Source organism: Caretta caretta, chromosome 3 (genome assembly GCF_965140235.1).
Source record: "Caretta caretta isolate rCarCar2 chromosome 3, rCarCar1.hap1, whole genome shotgun sequence".
NCBI lineage: Eukaryota > Metazoa > Chordata > Testudines > Cheloniidae > Caretta > Caretta caretta.
In genome coordinates this window covers 118,774,659-118,794,699 of record NC_134208.1, presented here as the reverse complement: position 1 = coordinate 118,794,699, position 20,041 = coordinate 118,774,659, and the positions used below count along the sequence as shown (strand labels likewise).

The 20,041-nt window shown below is 41.3% G+C and overlaps 1 protein-coding gene across 5 annotated transcripts in view; it reads right to left on the bottom strand.

Moving 5' to 3' along the window:
- Nucleotides 1–20,041, bottom strand: part of TIAM2 (TIAM Rac1 associated GEF 2) — a 218,726-nt gene that overhangs the window by 8,271 nt on the left and 190,414 nt on the right. For all 5 annotated transcript variants that reach the window (XM_048844175.2, XM_075126829.1, XM_048844179.2 and 2 more), the window contains 9 exons: nt 17,471–17,650; nt 15,420–15,488; nt 14,915–15,040; nt 9,790–9,898; nt 8,897–9,076; nt 6,953–7,071; nt 4,774–4,882; nt 3,327–3,385; nt 315–420 (listed from right to left, as the gene is read on the bottom strand). In XM_048844175.2, coding sequence (XP_048700132.2) covers nt 315–420; nt 3,327–3,385; nt 4,774–4,882; nt 6,953–7,071; nt 8,897–9,076; nt 9,790–9,898; nt 14,915–15,040; nt 15,420–15,488; nt 17,471–17,650 — 1,057 coding nt within the window. The remainder of the gene's footprint in view (nt 1–314; nt 421–3,326; nt 3,386–4,773; nt 4,883–6,952; nt 7,072–8,896; nt 9,077–9,789; nt 9,899–14,914; nt 15,041–15,419; nt 15,489–17,470; nt 17,651–20,041) is intronic.

Below are 20,041 nucleotides of genomic sequence, written 5' to 3'. Positions count from 1 at the left end.
CAGCCTAGCAAGTCAGCTTCAGGCTAACCATTTAACATCCAACATTCCTGAACTTGTTCTCTGATTACAGAAGGGAAGAAAATGAGGTGTGAAGACAGAATATCTGAATGAAAATATCTATCAGTGTATAAAGCCTATGGCCCTTACAAGCACATGCTACTACAGGGTGTGGGTGTATAAATATTTATAGAGGGAGAGATAAAAGGGTATATGTTTATCTGATACTACATTGTGTAGCTAGGTTCACGTTTGCCTTCAGGAAGCAATGTGTAGCTATTTATTAGTTCCTAATGTATTTAGTTAAATATAATTACCTGCTGTATTCCCCAGCCGGACTTGAAGAGCAGATAAAGGAATTAGCCAACGAAATTTAAATGGATCCAAGTCGCCATAATTATGTGCAGCCCGTACATTATTGGGCTACAAATTGAAAAATAACCAAGACATATTTTTTAAAAAAGAGGTAAAGCAACATAAGTGACATCTGCATTGATATAAATGTTATTGATAAAATGGCCTTCTGTCCAAGGACTCGCTTCTCAAGGCAAATTTTATCCGAATAGTCTTACTCCTTAAATATCTTACTGTTAGTTTGATTGTAAAACAATGAGAGCTAGAGCTGAGAAATATAGATTGCTGCAGCTTTGAAAAATGAGTTTTTTAATAAATTACATATTTCCACATGAAGGAAACTACCTGAGAGCAAGTTCACTATGAGTAAACCAACTACCTATTGTTTAGCAAAACAAATTCTTCAGTTTGACAATACTGTTACATTTCCTTTTATTACAGTTGTTTATATCTCTCTTAGTATAAGCACATTACATTAATGCTCCATGTCATCTCCTCTGTTGTAATTTACTCCTGGGTGAATTCTGTGCCCTGCGCATGCGCAGAATTTATGTCCACCGCAGAAAAATGACTTTGACAGGGAAGCAAAGGGAAGCCACAAAAACGATCATGAGACCCTCCCTAGCAGTATGTTTCAGGTGCCCAGGGCAGCCATTAGAGAGGTGAATCACTATGGGGGGAGGGCAGGACTGGGGAAGACCCAGCTGGTGGCTCCTACCCTGCGCCAGGCTCAGCTGCTAGTCCCGGCTGGGAAGAATGGGACTTCCTCTCCCCTGCATGGCATATGGGGCTGGGTCAGACCCACCCCCTAGATTTCTCCCCCAGCTGTAGGAAGTGCTGCAAACTACTCCCCACCCCACTCCCCCAGCACTTCCTGCACCCATCGCTCCTCAACTACAGGGGGAGGGATCACTGTACAGGGAGCTGCTCCCCCATCCAGCCAACCCCTCTATATCCAGACCTCCTCATACCTGACTCTCCGCTGAGCCTCACTCCCCCCCCCCCCCCCCGCCAAGCCTGGACCACCCTGACGAGCCACCTGGATCCCCACCCAATCGAGCCCCAAACAGCTGCACCTGGATCCCAACCCCACTCTCCCAGCATATGGCTCCCTCCACTGAGCCCCCCCACACACTATAAGCTCAATCCCCCACACACTTAGATCCCCGCTGCTGAACCCCAACCACCTTCACCAGGACCCCCCTGCAGAGTCCCATTACTGTTGCATCCAGAACCTTCCAACAAGCCCTTGTGTAACCAATGATATCCCCCATTGAGCCACCCGCACTCCAATTGCCCGACACAACTCTCTCAACCCACACCTGGATTCCCCCCACACTAAGCCTCTCCACACCTAGATCCTGCCTTGCTGAGCCTGCCTGCCCACACCTGTCATGGAGGAGCAGGGCTCTGGGGTGTTTCTGGGCCAGGCCCGGTCCTTGCGCTGTGTCAGGGTTGGGTGCAGCCTTACCACTGAGTCCATGTTCCTGCACAGTGATCTCTGATATCTGTGCAGCCAGTGCCCTGTGCTCCCCAATGCCATGCTGGAGCTCCACATTTGGGCCCCACACTACAAGAAGGGTGTGGAAAAATTGGAGAGAGTCCAGCAGAGGGCAACAAAAATGATTAGGGGACTGGAACACATGACTTCCGAGGAGAGGCTGAGGGAACTGGGGTTGTTTAGTCTACAGAAGAGAAGAATGAGGGGAGATTTGATAGCTGCTTTCAACTACCTGAAAGGTGGTTCCAAAGAGGATGGATTTAGACTATTCTCAGTGGTAGCGGATGACAGGACAAGGAGTAATGGTCTCAAGTTGCAGTGGGGGAGATTTAGGTTGGATATTAGGAAAATCTTTTTCACTAGGAGGGTGGTGAAACACTGGAATGCATTACCTAGGGAGGTGGTGGAATCTCCTTCCTTAGAGGTTTTTAAGGTCAGGCTTGACAAAGCCCTGGCTGGGATGATTTAATTGGGGATTGGTCCTGCTTTGAGCAGGGGGTTGGACTAGATGACCTCCTGAGGTCCCTTCCAACCCTGATATTTTATGATTCTATCTGATAAATAAAATATGCTGAATTTGCATAATTTTAAAATGTGCGCAGAATTTTTAATTTTTTGGCGCAGAATGCCCTCAGGAGCATATAATTAGCTTATTCACGGGAAAAAGCCATCCTAGGCAAATTAAGTCACGGCTTATTTCTTTCTAGATTTAACTGCTCATTGTATATCAGTCTCTGCAAGTTATTTCAAGACACTCCCTTGATTGGTTTCCTTGTGACCTCCTGAGGAGTAGAGAGTTGGGTGTATTTCAAGTATTTGGGGCCTATAAAATATGATACTTAGCTGTAAACGGACATTTGTTTTAGCTATCCCGATTAAATAAGTATGTTGTCTTTCCATACTACCTTTCGTTCCAGAGTGAACTATGTACTACATACAGGGATCGCTTTAGCTACATGGCTCACCAGTTTAGGACAGGACATAAAGAATGCATATTCAGTTGATACTATAGGGGGAAGTGATGTAATTGGCAAATAACTGAGTTTGAATTATGCCAGAATATCCAGGTTAATGAAAAGTCCCCTAGGTTCTTTAATGACTCTCAAATGAAGAAGTTTAATATCTCATCTGACTGAAATCACCTCCCAACATCCTGCTGGGGCATTAGTTCACACAGAAATGTGCTGCTTATTAAATCAGTAACACAATCTGTTGCAACATCCAGACAGTCTTCTAGTCTTAGTCAAATATTGAACACTTCAACCAATTTAGCCTGTGGGAGCAAGCACAGCCCACTGTGATATGGCTGCATTAAACCAGCAGCTTGTACCATTCACTTTTCTTTCAAGTTGGCATATTCAATTTTGAATCATAATAGTGATTCTAGATGATCTGGTGGTCCCTTCTGGCCTTAAACTCTATGACCCTATGCTTAAATATATATAGCTTGAATTGAAATTATTGCCAGACTTACCAGTTTCTTTTTCAGTTTACAGTTCTCCTTATATACCAATATGACGGCCCGCTTAAAAACTGAAAAGGAAAAACAAGAGGCCTCTCTGATTGTAGGTCTAGTATTCAACAAGAGAGACATGATGGCTGTGCTGACTATTTACAGTTATTTCTAGTTAACTACAATCTACAGGGTACTTGTTGACCCTACACACAACAAAAAAATTCCCATAGCAACTGCTTGAACTGTGTGATGCAAGTCTGCCTCTGTCACAAAACTACTTTCTTAAAAGAATTAGGGATGAGCAATACTGTTTGAAAGCCTATCGCCCTGTATCAAGGTTACAGAAATTGGCCTTTAATAAATGCAGATGTACAAATCGGAAACGTTATTGTGAAGAAGCAACATGCTAGCAACTTCCCTTGAGGGGAAGGAAAGTGTTGCAGAAAAAGAGAGGCCCATTAGAGATGATGTCAAATCTGTTCTTTGATGCAGTTCAGCATTTCCTCTGGAGTGTGACAAACTTCAGAACTCTCCAAATTCCTGATTAGCTATCTAAGGTATTACCATAATATCTGAGTGCCTCACACTCTTTAATGTATCTATCCTCACAATGCCCCAGTGAGGTAGGGAAGTGCTATTATCTTCATTTTGCAGATGGAGAACTGAGGCACTCAGTGAGTTGCCTATGGTCACTAGGAAATGTCTGTGGTGGAGGTGGGGAATTGAAGCCAGATTTCCTCAGTTGCATGCCGTTGCTCTAACCACTGGACAATCCTGCCTCCCCATGTATCACTCAGACATTTCCCTTTAGGGATGGGGTTTGGGAATTCCCAGTGCCTGGCCCAACATGTTCAGTATAAATGAATCACTGATAAATCCAACTGTGTTAATCTGTGGGGAAAGAGGTGGTGCCTCCTCATGCATGTGCTTCAATTTCAAACAGAAATGCCCACTTACCCTAAAGGCTACCCACAACTGGCATGTTAAGCATAATGTTTTTTAGCTCACCCACAATTTCTACATAAATCAGCTGTGTCTAAATTCGTTGAAGTTCAAAGTCTCTGTTATTCTTTCATGTAGCTGATGACTAACTCAAACCTTCGAAGTCATTCATATCTTCAGCTACCCATGTAGGTGTATGCCATACAGTGGCAATGTTTGCAGAGATGAGCTGAGGTCTTTGGTGATAGTAGAGCAGGCAGAAGGAAAAGCCATCACAGAGAAGTTAGTGCATGTGCTACTAATCTCATTTCCAGGTATCTAGACCTCTATCTTCTACATCTCAATAACATTTCCGGGAAATTTTGTGTCTGTCCTCCATATCAAGGACTACCCCAACCATTACATGGCTATAGCAGGGCTTACGTTTTAGTTAGTCTTCATTAGTACAATGTCAGTTGTCATATTTTACTAGCTAGATGATGTACTTGATATCTTTAGGGTTCTCTCTTAATAGGACACTAACCAAACACTGTAAGTTCAAGGTCTTTTCTTGCTTTGCCCAGTGATGGGAAAGGATTCAACCAGGAAACAGCAGAGTGCATCAGAAGTTCTCCCATTGAAAGTTCTGTGACCTGTATTACGTTATAAAAAATAAGTGCAATTAATTTCTTGATTAACAATCATCAACCACAAATGTTAACGCGTGCAGGCTGATAAATAAAAAGTATGCCTGTGTTTAATGTTATTTGTATATAGCCATGGCTCAATGCAACCATATATACATACCCCAACTGAGCCGTGGTTGTGTAAACAGCAATATATTTTAAAAAATACTGCCCATAAAAATAATAGCACACAAGTTATGGAAGCTGGGTGATTTGCCTCTTAGAGCTTATTTTTGCTACTAACACTTAAGTTGAAGAATGTTATGTCTGACTTGAAGTTCTGTCATTGAGATACAGCCAAGTGTGACATTCCTTTATCATCCCTTTCATTTCTGTAGACTAATCAATGTATAAGACCCTTTCACTGACTGAATTAGAACATGACTGGTTCTCTTAGGCTTTTCTTTCTTTTGAGCAGTTCTTTCTCGCTTCCAGAACAGAAACAATTTGGCTCTTACCAGGATGAAACTTAAAACAATGAAATCAGTAGCTGTCACACCTTTAAGGATCAAGCTAAATGGGTGATCCACTTATACATCTTTGACCACAAATGGCTAAATCTAGTGAGCTTGCTGGCCCAGTTCTGGGAGACACTAGAGAACATGATCCATTATGCTTCCGCTAGTTTTCTTTTTTAATATTGTAATAAAATAACCAATTTGATTAGAGGGGTGATACACACACATTTTACTTGGATGCACATTCATATCCAGAACTCAGATCAGAGCAAATAATTCTGAGATATTAGTAACAAAAAAGCCCTTCCTGGATGGTAGGAGTCTCTCACACCAGAGAACACATTACAAATATTAATAGACAAAAATAGCCACTTCCACAGCTGGTGTATATTGGGACTGCTCAACTGAAGTCAGCAGAACTATGACAGTTCATACTAGCAGATGCGCTGGCCCGTAATACCGACTAATTTTTTTTGTGCTTATAAACAGCCGTGTATGTATCAACACTAGATGAATCCAGAATGATGTTAGTAATGGGCATTATAATGAATCCCGCTAGAATCTTTTTGATGAAAAAATATTCCATTTTCTGAAATCTAAGCACTCATGCATAAAATGTGACCTCAAGCCTTGGGATGTGGATAATCTACAGCAGTGATTCCCAACCAGGGAACCAACATGTACCCCTGGGGGTATGCAGAGGTCCTTCCGGGGTTACATCAACTCATCTATTTGCCTAGTTTTACAACAGGCTACATAAAAAGCACTAGTGAAGTCAGTACAAACTAAAATTTCATACAATGACTTGTTTATAGTGCTCTATACACTGTACACTGAAATACCAGTACAATATTTATATTTCACTTGATTTATTTTACAATTATATGGTAAAAATGAGAAAGTACGCAATTTTTCAGTACTAGTGTGCTGTGACACTTTTTGGTTTTATGTCTGATTTTGAAAGCAAGTAGTTTTTAAGAGAGGTGAAACTTGGTGGTACACAAGACAAATAAGACTCCTGAAAGGGCACAGAAGTCTGGAAAGGTTGAGAGCCGCTGATTTTCATTGTTTTCTTGCTGTGAGTTACAGTGGCTGTCTGCTCCCATCGGCCCTTCATGACAGACCAAGAGAAGGTTCTGGCAGTACTTTGTGTAAACATGACAGTACCTGCTGAGGTCTTATCTATATGAACAGTTTATTTGCTGCATGGGGTATAAGTCTACCTTGCACTTGCCTGTTGTGCACAAAGTATCTGGGCAGAGCCTGTTGATGCGCACTAAAAGTTCCCCAGTGCACTCTGAAACAAGACAAGATATTTTAGTGCACATCAGTAGGGTCCACAGGGACACTGAGTGTGCGGGTAGGGTATTGTGAGGTAGATTTACACCCCAACTTGCCATGCACTGTTTGTATAGACAAGCTCTTTGAGAAGGAAATTTGATGGGAGACACAAAACTGAGCACCCTGAACTCTGAATTAAGATCCTCTTCATGGACTTCAATAAGACTTAAGTAGATACAGTATCTTACAGGACTTCATCTGAAGTGTGAATAATATATGTTCCATTCTTTCTCTTTACCTCCTTCTCTGTTCCACTCTGATCTGCAACCAGCTGGTCAAACACAGTTCCATAGTCCTCATATATCTTCTGCATCTCATTGATGTGACTGGCTACTTTTTCCATTGCCTTCAGCGCTTCTGAAGTTTTTAAACAAATCCACCATTTAACAGACAAAGAATTCAGTTTCATTTTATAAGTGCATGCTTTTTTTTTTATTAAAGCCTAGGAGAGATTTTTACTCAGGGTTGAAAGTATTCAAGGTCCCAAGCCAGAATGGTCCATGACCAACAATAATTATGACTAGATCAGTACTTTACTTAGTAAATATGGGCTCTACACTTGTGGCTAAGCATATTCAAAGAGCTTCTTAGCTAGTGTTTTAAATCCCTCAAAAGACTGAAATAAATATTTTAGTAAAAAAGCTACAAAGTATATAAAACTTCAGCCGGTTGTAAATATAGCTGTGGTTGTGGCACCATTAATATAAACAAGAATCAATGAATAAGGTCATTAGGAGCTTCAGTATGACTACAGCCACACTAAAATAAGCTGTTTGCATGAGTTTTACTGTAAAAAAAAAAAAAAAAAAGGGGGGTGGGGGAGGGGTGTTTGGCTCAGCCCAGGAAGACTTGGGGAAATACAGTAGCCAACCACACAGGCTCCTTGCATGTTGTATCTTGGGGAAACATTCATGAGGTTAAATTCTATAGACCAGCTTTAAAATAAAAAAAAAATCTTACTACTACAAGAAAGGTGTTGAATTTCAGCTGGATTTATATATAAAAGGGTCAGAAGAGGTGAGGTTTGCTTCCCCACACCCTGCCAACTGTTAACTGAGTATTCCTTTCATATTTTGGTGTCAAATTTATTCCACCAGCAACTCATCTCAAGATTGGTTTTGATGCAGAAAAGCTATTTTCTTCTTTAAGAGTTTCCCCAGCTCTTGGGGTTTATGGCACAGCTTCACATTTGACTCTTATATATATATATATATATATATATATATATATATATATATAAAGTGATCAGGGTTGCTGACACCTGTATTTACTTGGCATCTATTCTGAATCCTCCAGTAAAGTTTCTAGCTAGCTCTATTTGAAGTCAAAGGAAAGTTTTGCCATTCGCACCATATTATCTGGGCATACCTGATAAACCTGTTGCTTTGATGTTAGCCTCAGATTTCTCACCTACAATAGATTTTTGCTCAGTCTGTATGTTGTGAAATGAAAAAAATTAACCCATAAAACGTTTCCTCGAAAGGCTGATCCCTCAGATGCTGAGTGCTTTCAAGTTCCACTGAAATAATTTAAAATCCAAATAAAGGATCAAATGGGAGTTTTGCTTGGGTGAGAGAGGGAGGACTAGGTCCTAGACAATAATAACCCCTACTTCATTTTCTCTTGTGCTTAAACAGGTGGTCTTTTCCTTTCTAAATGGGAAGATTGTAAACCTCTGAAGTCATAAATCCATCTGTACTAAAATGAGAGTTATGGGCAATTTTCTCTCACTGATTTGGCTGAGATTTTTTAACATATTTTGACAGTGAATAATAACCACAAGATGGAGCTTTCTTCACCATTTCCTAGCTTTTAAAAAAAAAAAAAGCAAGCACACTGAGTTGTCTTGATTGTGTTTCAAGAATAATACAGAGTGGGAAGCTTGGTCCCAACCATCATGGCAGCTCTTGGCCATACCCATTTTTTCAAAGACATCCATACACTCCAACATCTAGTAGGATTTTTCCGGGAAACAACGGAAAGCAGCTTGCTCTTAATCACTTTTTTTTTTTTTTTTTTTTTAAGGAGAGAAAGGAAAGTAAGTATTATTCTCTCTAGGATTTGAGACGACTTTCCAATAACACAGAAATTCTGCTGGTGTGTAACAGTTGTACCATTTTGATAAGGTTTGAAACTAAACTGAAACTCCCTTTAGTCTCCATAGAAGAATGAAGAACGAGACCTGTCAGATGATAATGCTCCTCACTCTCATTATCTGTCAGGGACACCAGTTCCTTCAGGAGCAAGGGGTACTTCAGCACTCTCTGGACAGGCTTGATGAGGTACGACTCCAGCGTAGAAGAATGCTGTTTCGTGGGGTTCCGTGCATCCAGAAAGGCCTTAAAAGCTTTATCTGTTTTGGCTAAATGTAGAAAGGAAACCTGGTCAGTTCAATGTAGAAGTCATAGAAGCTAATTGAAGAACAGAAGAACACGTTTCCATTTTTTTTTTTAATAAAGGCACTTTTCATATGCATTTCAAACACTGCTTTATGCAGAAAATGAATAATTAATCGTGGGTTTTAATAGCATAATAATTACAAGTAACGTTACAGAACTGACAGCTGCTGAGTGAGCATCTCCTGGGCACAACTCTCTCAATGTACCATAAACTTGGCCTGCTCCAAAACAACCAAACACCAAGATCTCAGTGTGAAAGAACTAATTTAACACTTCCATCTCAACGTACACTTAGTTCTCTGCAGCTTTGACTGACACAAACCCTCATATGTTGCGCACACACATACACCCAAAAATAGATCTCAAAGCTGCTGGTTTTTTAAGTGTGAACTGAATCTGTACATAGCACAGCCTTATGGAAAGAGCTTCTGTTGCTATTCAAGCTACTCTGAAGGTGTTACAAAAGAAAACTTCTCCTATTATTTTCTCAGATCATGATTACATTTCAGTACAAGGACAGATCACAGATATTCATGTAAAAAGACCTCCCACTTCTCCTTTTTTAATATTAGGATTCTCCTGGGGCACAAACCTCAAATTGATAAAACTAGTTATAGTGATTTATTTGAAGTTAAAGTCATGCAAATGAATTATATCAATCAAAAAAATGAATTACCTCGCTCAAGGACTTTCTGAACTTTTATGTGGTTTGCACAGAACCCACTGTACAGTTTGAAGTGGTCAGCATAATATAGGAAAGAACCACCAAGTGAAAAAAGCAGTTTCTGAAACCAAGATAATCAACATATTTATTTATTAAAATCTTAATTAAGGCTCTGCAATGATTTAAATAGTTTATATTGTGGCCCCATTTCCAAGCTAAGGCAGCTTCTGTTCTGAACCATGCTGGCAAGGATATATTCTCTAGATATAACCATAAACCTAATTTAACAACTGGAATCACTGCATACCAGAACATTAAAGTGTGGCTCCACTGTGAAAAGCCAGATAGTCTTGTTAGATTCTGTATTTGTTTTGTTTCAAAGGCTTTCCTATAAATACGCTCAGTTTACAACTGAAAAAGGTGGTTGAAATGGATTTTTCCAAAGGGTAGGTGTTTGAAAAGCAAGTGTACCCTCTCCGACGTATGGCTGTATAAGTGAGAGGGTTCTAGTAGAATATGGAGCCTTTTGACTTTAGGTTTCAGAGGAACAGCCGTGTTAGTCTGTATTCGCAAAAAGAAAAGGAGTACTTGTGGCACCTTAGAGACTAACCAATTTATTTGAGCATGAGCTTTCGTGAGCTACAGCTCACTTCATCAGATGCATACCGTGGAAACTGCAGCAGACTTTATATATACACAGAGAATATGAAACAATACCTCCTCCTACCCCACTGTCCTGCTGGTAATAGCTTATCTTACTTGCCCCATAACCTCAGCCATGCGGAACGCAATGCCATCCACAGCCTCAGAAACAACTCTGACATCATAATCAAAAAGGCTGACAAAGGAGGTGCTGTTGTCATCATGAATAGGTCGGAATATGAACAAGAGGCTGCTCGGCAGCTCTCCAACACGAGTTTCTACAAGCCATTACCCTATGATCCCACTGAGAGTTACCAAAAGCAACTACAGCATTTGCTCAAGAAACTTCCTGAAAAAGCACAAGATCAAATCCGCACAGACACACCCCTGGAACCCCGACCTGGGATATTCTATCTACTACCCAAGATCCATAAACCTGGAACTCCTGGGCGCCCCATCATCTCAGGCATTGGCACCCTGACAGCAGGATTGTCTGGCTATGTAGACTCCCTCCTCAGGCCCTACGCTACCAGCACTCCCAGCTACCTTCGAGACACCACTGACTTCCTGAGGAAACTTCAATCCATCGGTGATCTTCCTGATAACACCATCCTGGCCACTATGGATGTAGAAGCCCTCTACACCAACATTCCACACAAAGATGGACTACAAGCCGTCAAGAACACTATCCCCGATAATGTCACGGCTAACCTGGTGGCTGAACTTTGTGACTTTGTCCTTACCCATAACTATTTCACATTTGGGGACAATGTATACCTTCAGATCAGCGGCACTGCTATGGGTACCCGCATGGCCCCACAGTATGCCAACATTTTTATGGCTGATTTAGAACAATGCTTCCTCAGCTCTCGTCCCCTAAAGCCCCTACTCTACTTGCGCTATATTGATGACATCTTCATCATCTGGACCCATGGAAAAGAAGCCCTTGAGGAATTCCACCATGATTTCAACAATTTCCATCCCACCACCAACCTCAGCCTGGTCCAGTCCACACAAGAGATCCACTTCCTGGACACTACAGTGCTAATAAACAATGGCCACATAAACACCACCCTATACCGGAAACCTACTGACCGCTATTCCTACCTGCATGCCTCCAGCTTTCACCCTGACCACACCACACGATCCATCGTCTACAGCCAAGCTCTGCGATACAACCACATTTGCTTCAACCCCTCAGACAGAGACAAACACCTACAAGATCTCTGTCAAGCTTTCTTACAACTACAATACCCACCTGCAGAAGTAAAGAAACAGATTGATAGAGCCAGAAGAGTTCCCAGAAGTTACCTACTACAGGACAGGCCTAACAAAGAAAATAACAGAACGCCACTAGCGGTCACCTTCAGCCCCCAACTAAAACCCCTCCAACGCAATATTAAGGATCTACAACCTATCCTAAAGGATGACCCAACACTCTCTCAAGTCTTGGGAGACAGGCCAGTCCTTGCCTACAGACAGCCCCGCAACCTGAAGCAAATACTCACCAACAACCACATACCACACAACAGAACCACTAACCCAGGAACTTATCCTTGCAACAAAGCCCGTTGCCAATTGTGCCCACATATCTATTCAGGGGACACCATCACAGGGCCTAATAACATCAGCCACACTATCAGAGGCTCATTCACCTGCACATCCACCAATGTGATATATGCCATCATGTGCCAGCAATGCCCCTCTGCCTTGTACATTGGTCAAACTGGACAGTCTCTACGTAAAAGAATAAATGGACACAAATCAGATGTCAAGAATTATAACATTCATAAACCAGTCGGAGAACACTTCAATCTCTCTGGTCACGCAATCACAGACATGAAGGTCACTATCTTAAAACAAAAAAACTTCAAATCCAGACTCCAGCGAGAAACTGCTGAATTGGAATTCATTTGCAAATTGGATACTATTAATTTAGGCTTAAATAGAGACTGGGAGTGGCTAAGTCATTATGCAAGGTAGCCTGTTTTTTCCTACCCCCCACCCCAAATGTTCTGGTTTAACTTGGATTGAAACTTGGAGAGTGGTCAGTTTAGATGAGCTATTACCAGCAAGAGAGTGAGTTTGTGTGTGTATGGGGGTGGGGGGGATGTGAGAAAACCTGGATTTATGCAGGAAATAGCCCGACTTGATTATGTAAAGAGTTGTCACTTTGGATGGGCTATCACCAGCAGGAGAGTGAATTTGTGTGGGGGGGTGGAGGGTGAGAAAACCTGGATTTGTGCTGGAAATGGCCCACCTGTTGATCACTTTAGATAAGCTATTACCAGCAGGACAGTGGGGTAGGAGGAGGTATTGTTTCATATTCTCTGTGTATATATAAAGTCTGCTGCAGTTTCCACGGTATGCATCTGATGAAGTGAGCTGTAGCTCACGAAAGCTCATGCTCAAATAAATTGGTTAGTCTCTAAGGTGCCACAAGTACTCCTTTTCTTTTTGACTTTAGGTTATATATTCAAATCCAATCCAGGTTTGTAGGTAAAAGTTGTTCCCATTTGACAATTACTCAGTGGCCTACGGTAAATGATTGGATGGTTTCAGCCAGTTCTCTGTGGACATCACCAAAACAACCACTTCATCTGGCAGTCAGTCTCAGCGTCAGCAATGAGACCAAGCATTGCAAGGGTTTGGGCACTGACTCTCCCCTCATTCGTCCCTCCAGGTCAGGATTAAAGGTGCGACAAGGGACCAGCGGTGTCCAAGATAGAGAACTTCAGTCTCCGGTGCTATCAAAATGACATGTTTCATGAACATTGAATTCACTTTTTAAAAAAGAAAAATTAAGAACTTCTTTAAGAAATTGAGCTTTCCCTATTTATTATGTATCTTTGGGAAATAAGCTAATGAAATGCATACAAGCTAAAGATTAATACTGTAATTAGTGCCACTTCATAGAGCAATCCAAGAAAAAACAAATCAGTAGTTATAATAAAATTCTAGTGTTTCTCCATTACTCATTACATCTCCATACCTCCTGTCTTCTACACAAAGAAAATCACAGCTAGCATGAGCCTGTCAATTGAAAAGTGTGAAGAGGCAGTTTTCCTGCACTTATAAAAATAATTCCCTGTACTCCTCCACTCTCCCTGCCCCAGGTATGTGTGGGTCAGCTACACCAATTACTTCATCTTTGATTCCTTTCTCTGCCAACAGCATCATGTTGCAGCATGAGTCTGCAAAAATAAATCGGTTTTGCTGTGTCTGCTGCTTAACAACAGCATATTTTATAAATGGAGCTTCACACAGACACAATGGGATTCCATTCCTGTACTTGCATATGCAAACATATGCAAACACATGCAATCATTTGCTCTTCAAAAACCCTGTTTACCCCACTGGAAAGTTATTAGGAAGTTTACTTTACACTGACAATATTGCTTCTTGCACAAGGTTTAATAACTGGTCATGCTGTTGAATACACTTAGTTTACCCTTCAATGACTATATTATATAGTTTTATCCTACTACATGGCTGCAATGGGATAGGGAGAAGGTTGGGCAACCATGTGATGGAGCTTATGGTGTTGGGAAGAATATGGGTGAAAAGAAAGTAGGGGCTGATGCCAGAAGAAGGTATAAAAAAAATTCTGATGATTTTCAAGCCTGTTAACATTTTTTTCCAAAAGGTGGTAATTCCTGGGTGCTTTTGTGTTTCTTTTTTTGGATGAAGGTAAGCTTGGGAAGGACTGCGAGTCCTGGAGACTACCAGGGCAGGAGAGATATCTTATTAGAAAGCAATCCACAGAATGACAGAGTAAAAAAGTAGGAGCCATTAAAAGAGGTGGGAAGGGGACAAACCAAAAAAAGTAACAAAACTTTAAAAATAGCCTTTTTACCCAAAATTTCTTTAGTAAAAGTCAATGCGTATCTGGGAGACACAGCAGAACTGTCCCCTACTTCCATAACACCGCAGTCACGGGATAGGAGCCACCTCTTGTGGGTGGTGAATGAGTGGTGCTACTAAGGCATACTGAAGAACCATACAGTGGGCCATATTCTGCCTTCACTTACTCTCAATGGGCCCTGGATGTGAGAGAACTCCCATTGACTATAGTTGGGGTTATTTGTATCATGTAGCTGGTGAATTAGGCACCATCACTTCAATGGATTGCAGGGGGCATAATGCAGGGCAGAATTTGGCCAAGCGATAATGACCTTGCTATAAGAGAACACAGCACCTTTAAGCATTATGTGTTTATAGAATACTGAACATCTAAATCTGTACTTGTTTCCAATGGCACATCATGCACCATGGAAAAGAGAAGAACTAAAATGCAAAGTAGGCCTTTATTTTTCATTTCTGAATTCAGTCAGTGCTCAAATATGTATTTGCAATAAAAAGCAAAGCTTTTAAAAAATAAAAAAAACCTGCTATATGGAGAGAAAGAGAAGAGAGAGAGAAAATAAACCTAAATACCAGAACTCTGCACAAACTTCCAGACACATTACAATTTGTTAAAAGACCACATGTTTACCCGAAACTGGGATGGGGTTTCCAGTGTGTTAAAATCTGAGGAGGAAGAAATTCCATCTTCCAGGGTCTCCAAAAACACCTTCTGGAAATTTAACATTTCTGGCAGACTGCCAAACAATGACTCCATCTGTGTGAAAATCAGACATGATAGACATGAAGTGTCCAACTTTACTGGATGCCATGAGGAGACAATCCACTAAAGAGGAGCTATAAACAAAGGGATGCCACAGGTCAATGATTTTTTGTTTTCTTAATAATGTTGGCATTGACTCCACAAAGAAAAAGTGGCTAAAAAATACCAAAGTATTTTTTAGAAACGTTTTAGTCAGGAGAACAATTACCATTACAAAAGATGTAACTAATGTGCTAAATAGAAAAACACAATAGCGTATGCTCTATTGGTATGTTTGTTGTTTGCTTTTTCTGTCATGTTCGCCCAAGTGTCAAGTGATTTTGGAAAGAATAAAAAAGAACGAAGAAAACATCTTTTTTAACCATTGCCTCACCTCATCTTGGGTAAGGAAGGTCTCATTTTGAAGGGGTTCCAAGTATAACTCAAAAAGGCAGCTCAAATCCTGCAAGAAACAAAGAATTTGCTCAGCTTTATATAACAATTCAAAACCATACTGCATTTGAGAGCTGTGTATAAAAATCACGTTCAAGAAGAAAACTGAGAAACAATTCACTTTTTTGCAATACTAAAAACTATTTTTAGTTTAGACACAAACTAATCGGAACCTAACACTGAAGCTTTATCAGTCTTATAGCCCCAAACTGCACAGTGTAACAAAGAAATGTTTTAGTGCAGAGAGGTATACAAATATTACAGAAGATGGTTTTATGAAGAACACAAATATTGAAATACATGAACATCATCAAGGTTCATAAGCATGCAGGTTGGGTGAACAATAGCAGTAACAAGTCCATTAAACACTAGTATTAACAATCAAAATGATGTGTAGTGTTTTTAAATCTTATTACACATTAAGGTGCTTTGTTATTTTTTCAGGGCAACATGATTAAAGGGCTTTTCCAGTCATTTCTTCACAGACTTGAAGCTGTTTTGGAAGACTTATTATGTCATATCAAAGTGTGATGGCTGCCTCGTGGGTCAATGCAGCAGGGCTTTGTGACCCTGAGAAAAGAAGTGGCAGAATTTCTTACAGAGAGGGCAGAATGTGTGTCTTCTTGAGAGCCCTGCACCAAAATGTTATGACTTGCCTGATCTGGGATGTTTGGCAGCTATTACAACACACCTCAATGACCTCCATATTAAACCACAAGATAAAAAGAATCTGAATTGTCATCCTTGAAGCTATTTGAATTTTGGGGGATCAAGATGAAACTATCTGATTACCAAATGCCTGCACATAGTTTAGGTCATGTTCCCATGTCCAAGTAGGTACAATGCTTGCTTTGTATCATAAGTGGATGCATCCAAATATCTAAGGCACACTCTGAGTCTTGATTAAAGTGAAAAGGAGTACTTTGTGGCACCTTAGAGAACTAACACATTTATTTGAGCATAAGCTTTTGTTAACTGTAGCTGTAGCTCACAAAAGCTTATGCTCAAATAAATGTGTTAGTCTCTAAGGTGCCACAAGTACTCCTTTTCTTTTTGTGGATACAGACTAACATGGCTGTTACTCTGAAACCTTGATTAAAGTGGTCTCTATACAAAAAAGAGCAGCTGGACTTCTTCAGGGATCCATTTTATGTAGATATACCTAGTTTGCTCGAGGAAGCATAGCTGGAGATAATTGAGATTTCTAAAGCAAATACATTGGGAACCTTCCCTCCTAGACTCCCACATGCATGTTGATTCCAGCAAATACCTATACTTAATAGCATATATTTTGAGATCAAGTGTTAGGTTGGCAGTACTTCGGATTGTGAACAGGCTTCTTCCTTGATGAAAGTTAACAAATCCAAGCTTCACATAAGACTTTTAATTGAAGTTTCTCCTTTTGGAATTCAGACTTAATTAGCTTGGGTCTAATTAAAGAGCCAGGCATTCAAAAAAAAGTATGGCCTTATTTACTAATTGAACAAATTATTATTACTAGAAACAGCTGAAATTGTGCATTATGTGTTTTAGTCTCCCTGGCTGCGGACTCAAAAATAATTGCCAATTATTGACCAATTCATTAGTTTCCATGGTAAGAGACATTCTTCGTAATCAGAAAAGCTAATCTTTAAAAATATGTGAAAGCTTAAATTCTGGAGAAGTATGGAAAAATCCACTGGATGACCTGACAGGATGATCTCAATCCTCAGATATTGCAGATGCCCTCTACCCATGAATTTCCACTCCCCTGGATATAAGAATACATCTCAAATTGCCCAGGGATCTGAAATCTTAGGGCCTGGACCTGCAGTCGTTACTCACAAAAGGTAAGTCCATTGAAGGTGATGTAAATGCTCATGTGAGTAAGCTCAGGCCCTTTTAATGGTCAGCTCATACACAGATAAGCCTGAAAATGTACAAGTATAGTATGCAAACCATTGTAGAGCTCAACAGGAAGCATATAGCTAAACAGAAGGTTTTTTCTATTACCTTGACATACGATTTCTCAGTGTCCATAAGCTCTTGGATGACCTTTCTCAACCTATCTGCATCAGACAGGGCTCGTCCCAGTGGTCTCAGGGGTGGATCTTGGCTGTCCTTTTGTCCTTCCATGCCGTTTGCCTGGACTTCAGGAAATTTCTGACACAATGTAGTAATTTGTTCGGTGCTCTATTGGATTAAAAGAAGTAGACGCATTTGAAAACAAAGGACACAAAATGTAGGTGCAGCCTTTTTAGAACTTTATATAGGAAAGGGGATTCACAGATTCATGTTTCCTCCTGTTCTAAATTCACTGGGCCATATCAGACCATTGATTTTTTAAGCATAACTCCCTATTGCTTTGAAGGCATAATACAGCATAAAAGAAAACAATAAATGGCATAATGTGGTCCTTTACAAGAAAAATTGTTTCACAGATCAAAACAATAACATTTGCAATTTTCTAGTGATTTGATCCAACATTTTTTGTACTGACTTCCATGGATGTTTAACACATACAGGAAATACAAGATCATGCTCAATCTGCAACATCTATTTTGATACTAAGTATTGTCTGAAGTTACTTTCTGTATGATCTATTTCTCCTCTTTTTTGCCACATTCACTCCAGGAAGATAGGAAGGAACAGAAAATAAAATGTTATTTACCTTTCTTTTTACTCGTTTTTATTTATTATCTGTTTCAGATTATTGACTTTCAATAAGACATGAGCTTCTTAGTGTCAAAGTCACTTTTGAAAATGGGACTTAGGAACCTAAATCATGTAGGGGTGTTTGAAAATTTTAACCATAGTAAAAAAAGGAGATAACAGTTTCTCAAGCAGGATGAGAGGTGGAGATGAAACAAAAAGGGTAATGAATCCTAGAAGAAAACAGGAGAATGCCTCCTGACAATGCGAGACTGTTTCCTAGTATACCCCAGAGTGTTTAGTCTAGCACAGTTTTAAATTACACAAGCAATACGATTTCCAACACTCCTATATGTCTGAGTACAACTTTATACCATGAGCAGCACTGAAATATCTGACAGGTTTCAGAGTAGCAGTCGTGTTAGTCTGTATTCACAAAAAGAAAAGGAGCACTTGTGGCACCTTCAAGACTAACAAATTTATTTGAGCATAAGCTTTCGTGAGCTACAGCTCACTTCATCAGATGCATCTGTTCCTGTATATACCTATATGTACACTGTACCTGCAGTGTCTAATACTAATATTGGATTGTCACAACATGTTGTGCCATATCTTATATTCTATTTAGGAGACCAAGCCATAAATGAAATCAGCTGCACACATGTGAGTCCATATACAAATGTTTCCTTCATGGTTCTGAACTAAGGTGCTGATTCAGCAAAGCAGTCAGTGCAATATACAGCAGCCCTTAGGCTGCTCTAAATTACTTCAAAAGTCATTTCAGATGGCCAAAAATTAGGGAAGCTTAAAGGTGGCTCCTTTCCACTCCCTTTCCTTCTCAACTATTCTGAGTCCAAACTCAGCACAGCACAGCCTTTAGTCCAGAATATGGAGCTGGGTGTCCTAAGCGATAATGTCAGGCTAAAATCTGAAACAGGAACTACAAAGGCTTGCCATGTTATGGTGTCATCCAATGGAGAAATAACAGAAGTTCTGATGTTTAGGGAAGTAGCTCGTAAACCAGGGAAGGGCAAACTTTTTGGCCTGAGGGCCGCATCGGGTTTTGGAAATTGTATGGAGGGCTGGTTAGGGGAGGCTGTGCCTCCCCAAATAGCCAGGCATGGCCTGACCCCTGCCCCTTATTCCCCCCCCTTCTCACCCTCTGACGGCCCCCTCTCGGGACTCCTGCCCCATCCAACCCCTCCATTCCCTGATGGCCCCCCGAGGACCGCTGCCCCATCCACCCCCCCGCTCCCTGTCCCCAACCGCCCCCAGGACCCCATCCAATCCCTCCTCTCATTCCTGACTGCCTCCCCCCGGACCCTTGCCCCATCCAACCACCCCTTCTCCCTGTCCCCTGACCGACCCCAGAACCCCCACCCCGACTTCCCCCCGCCACCCCATCCAACCCCTCCTCTCATTCCTGACTGCCCCCCTGGGACTCCTGCCCCCATTCAACCCCCGTTCCCTGCCTCTGACCGCCCCAACCCCTATCCAAACCCCCGCCCCTTGAACACCCCTCCCAAACTCCGCTGCCCTCTATCCAATCCCCCTGCTCCCTGCCCCCTTACCACGCTGCCTGGAGCACGGGTGGCTGGCGGCGCTACACATGGAGCCAGCCATGCCACCGTGCAGCACAGAGCACCGGGTCAGGCTGGGCTCTGCAGCTGCACCATCCCAGGAGCTCAGAACCCCACCTCCCAGAGCATTGCGCCAGCGGTGCAGTGAGCTGAGCCTGCAGGGGAGGAGCTGGCGGCTAGCCTTCCAGGCCAGATGCTCTGCCACATTTCCTATAACAATTAGGCGACATGCATCATATAATGACACCATAAATTACAGCATAAAATCCCAATCAATTATTCGACAAAATAAATATGCATTCCTAACATCCAGATAAGTGGATATAATTTTTTAAAATGTCAAACAATATCA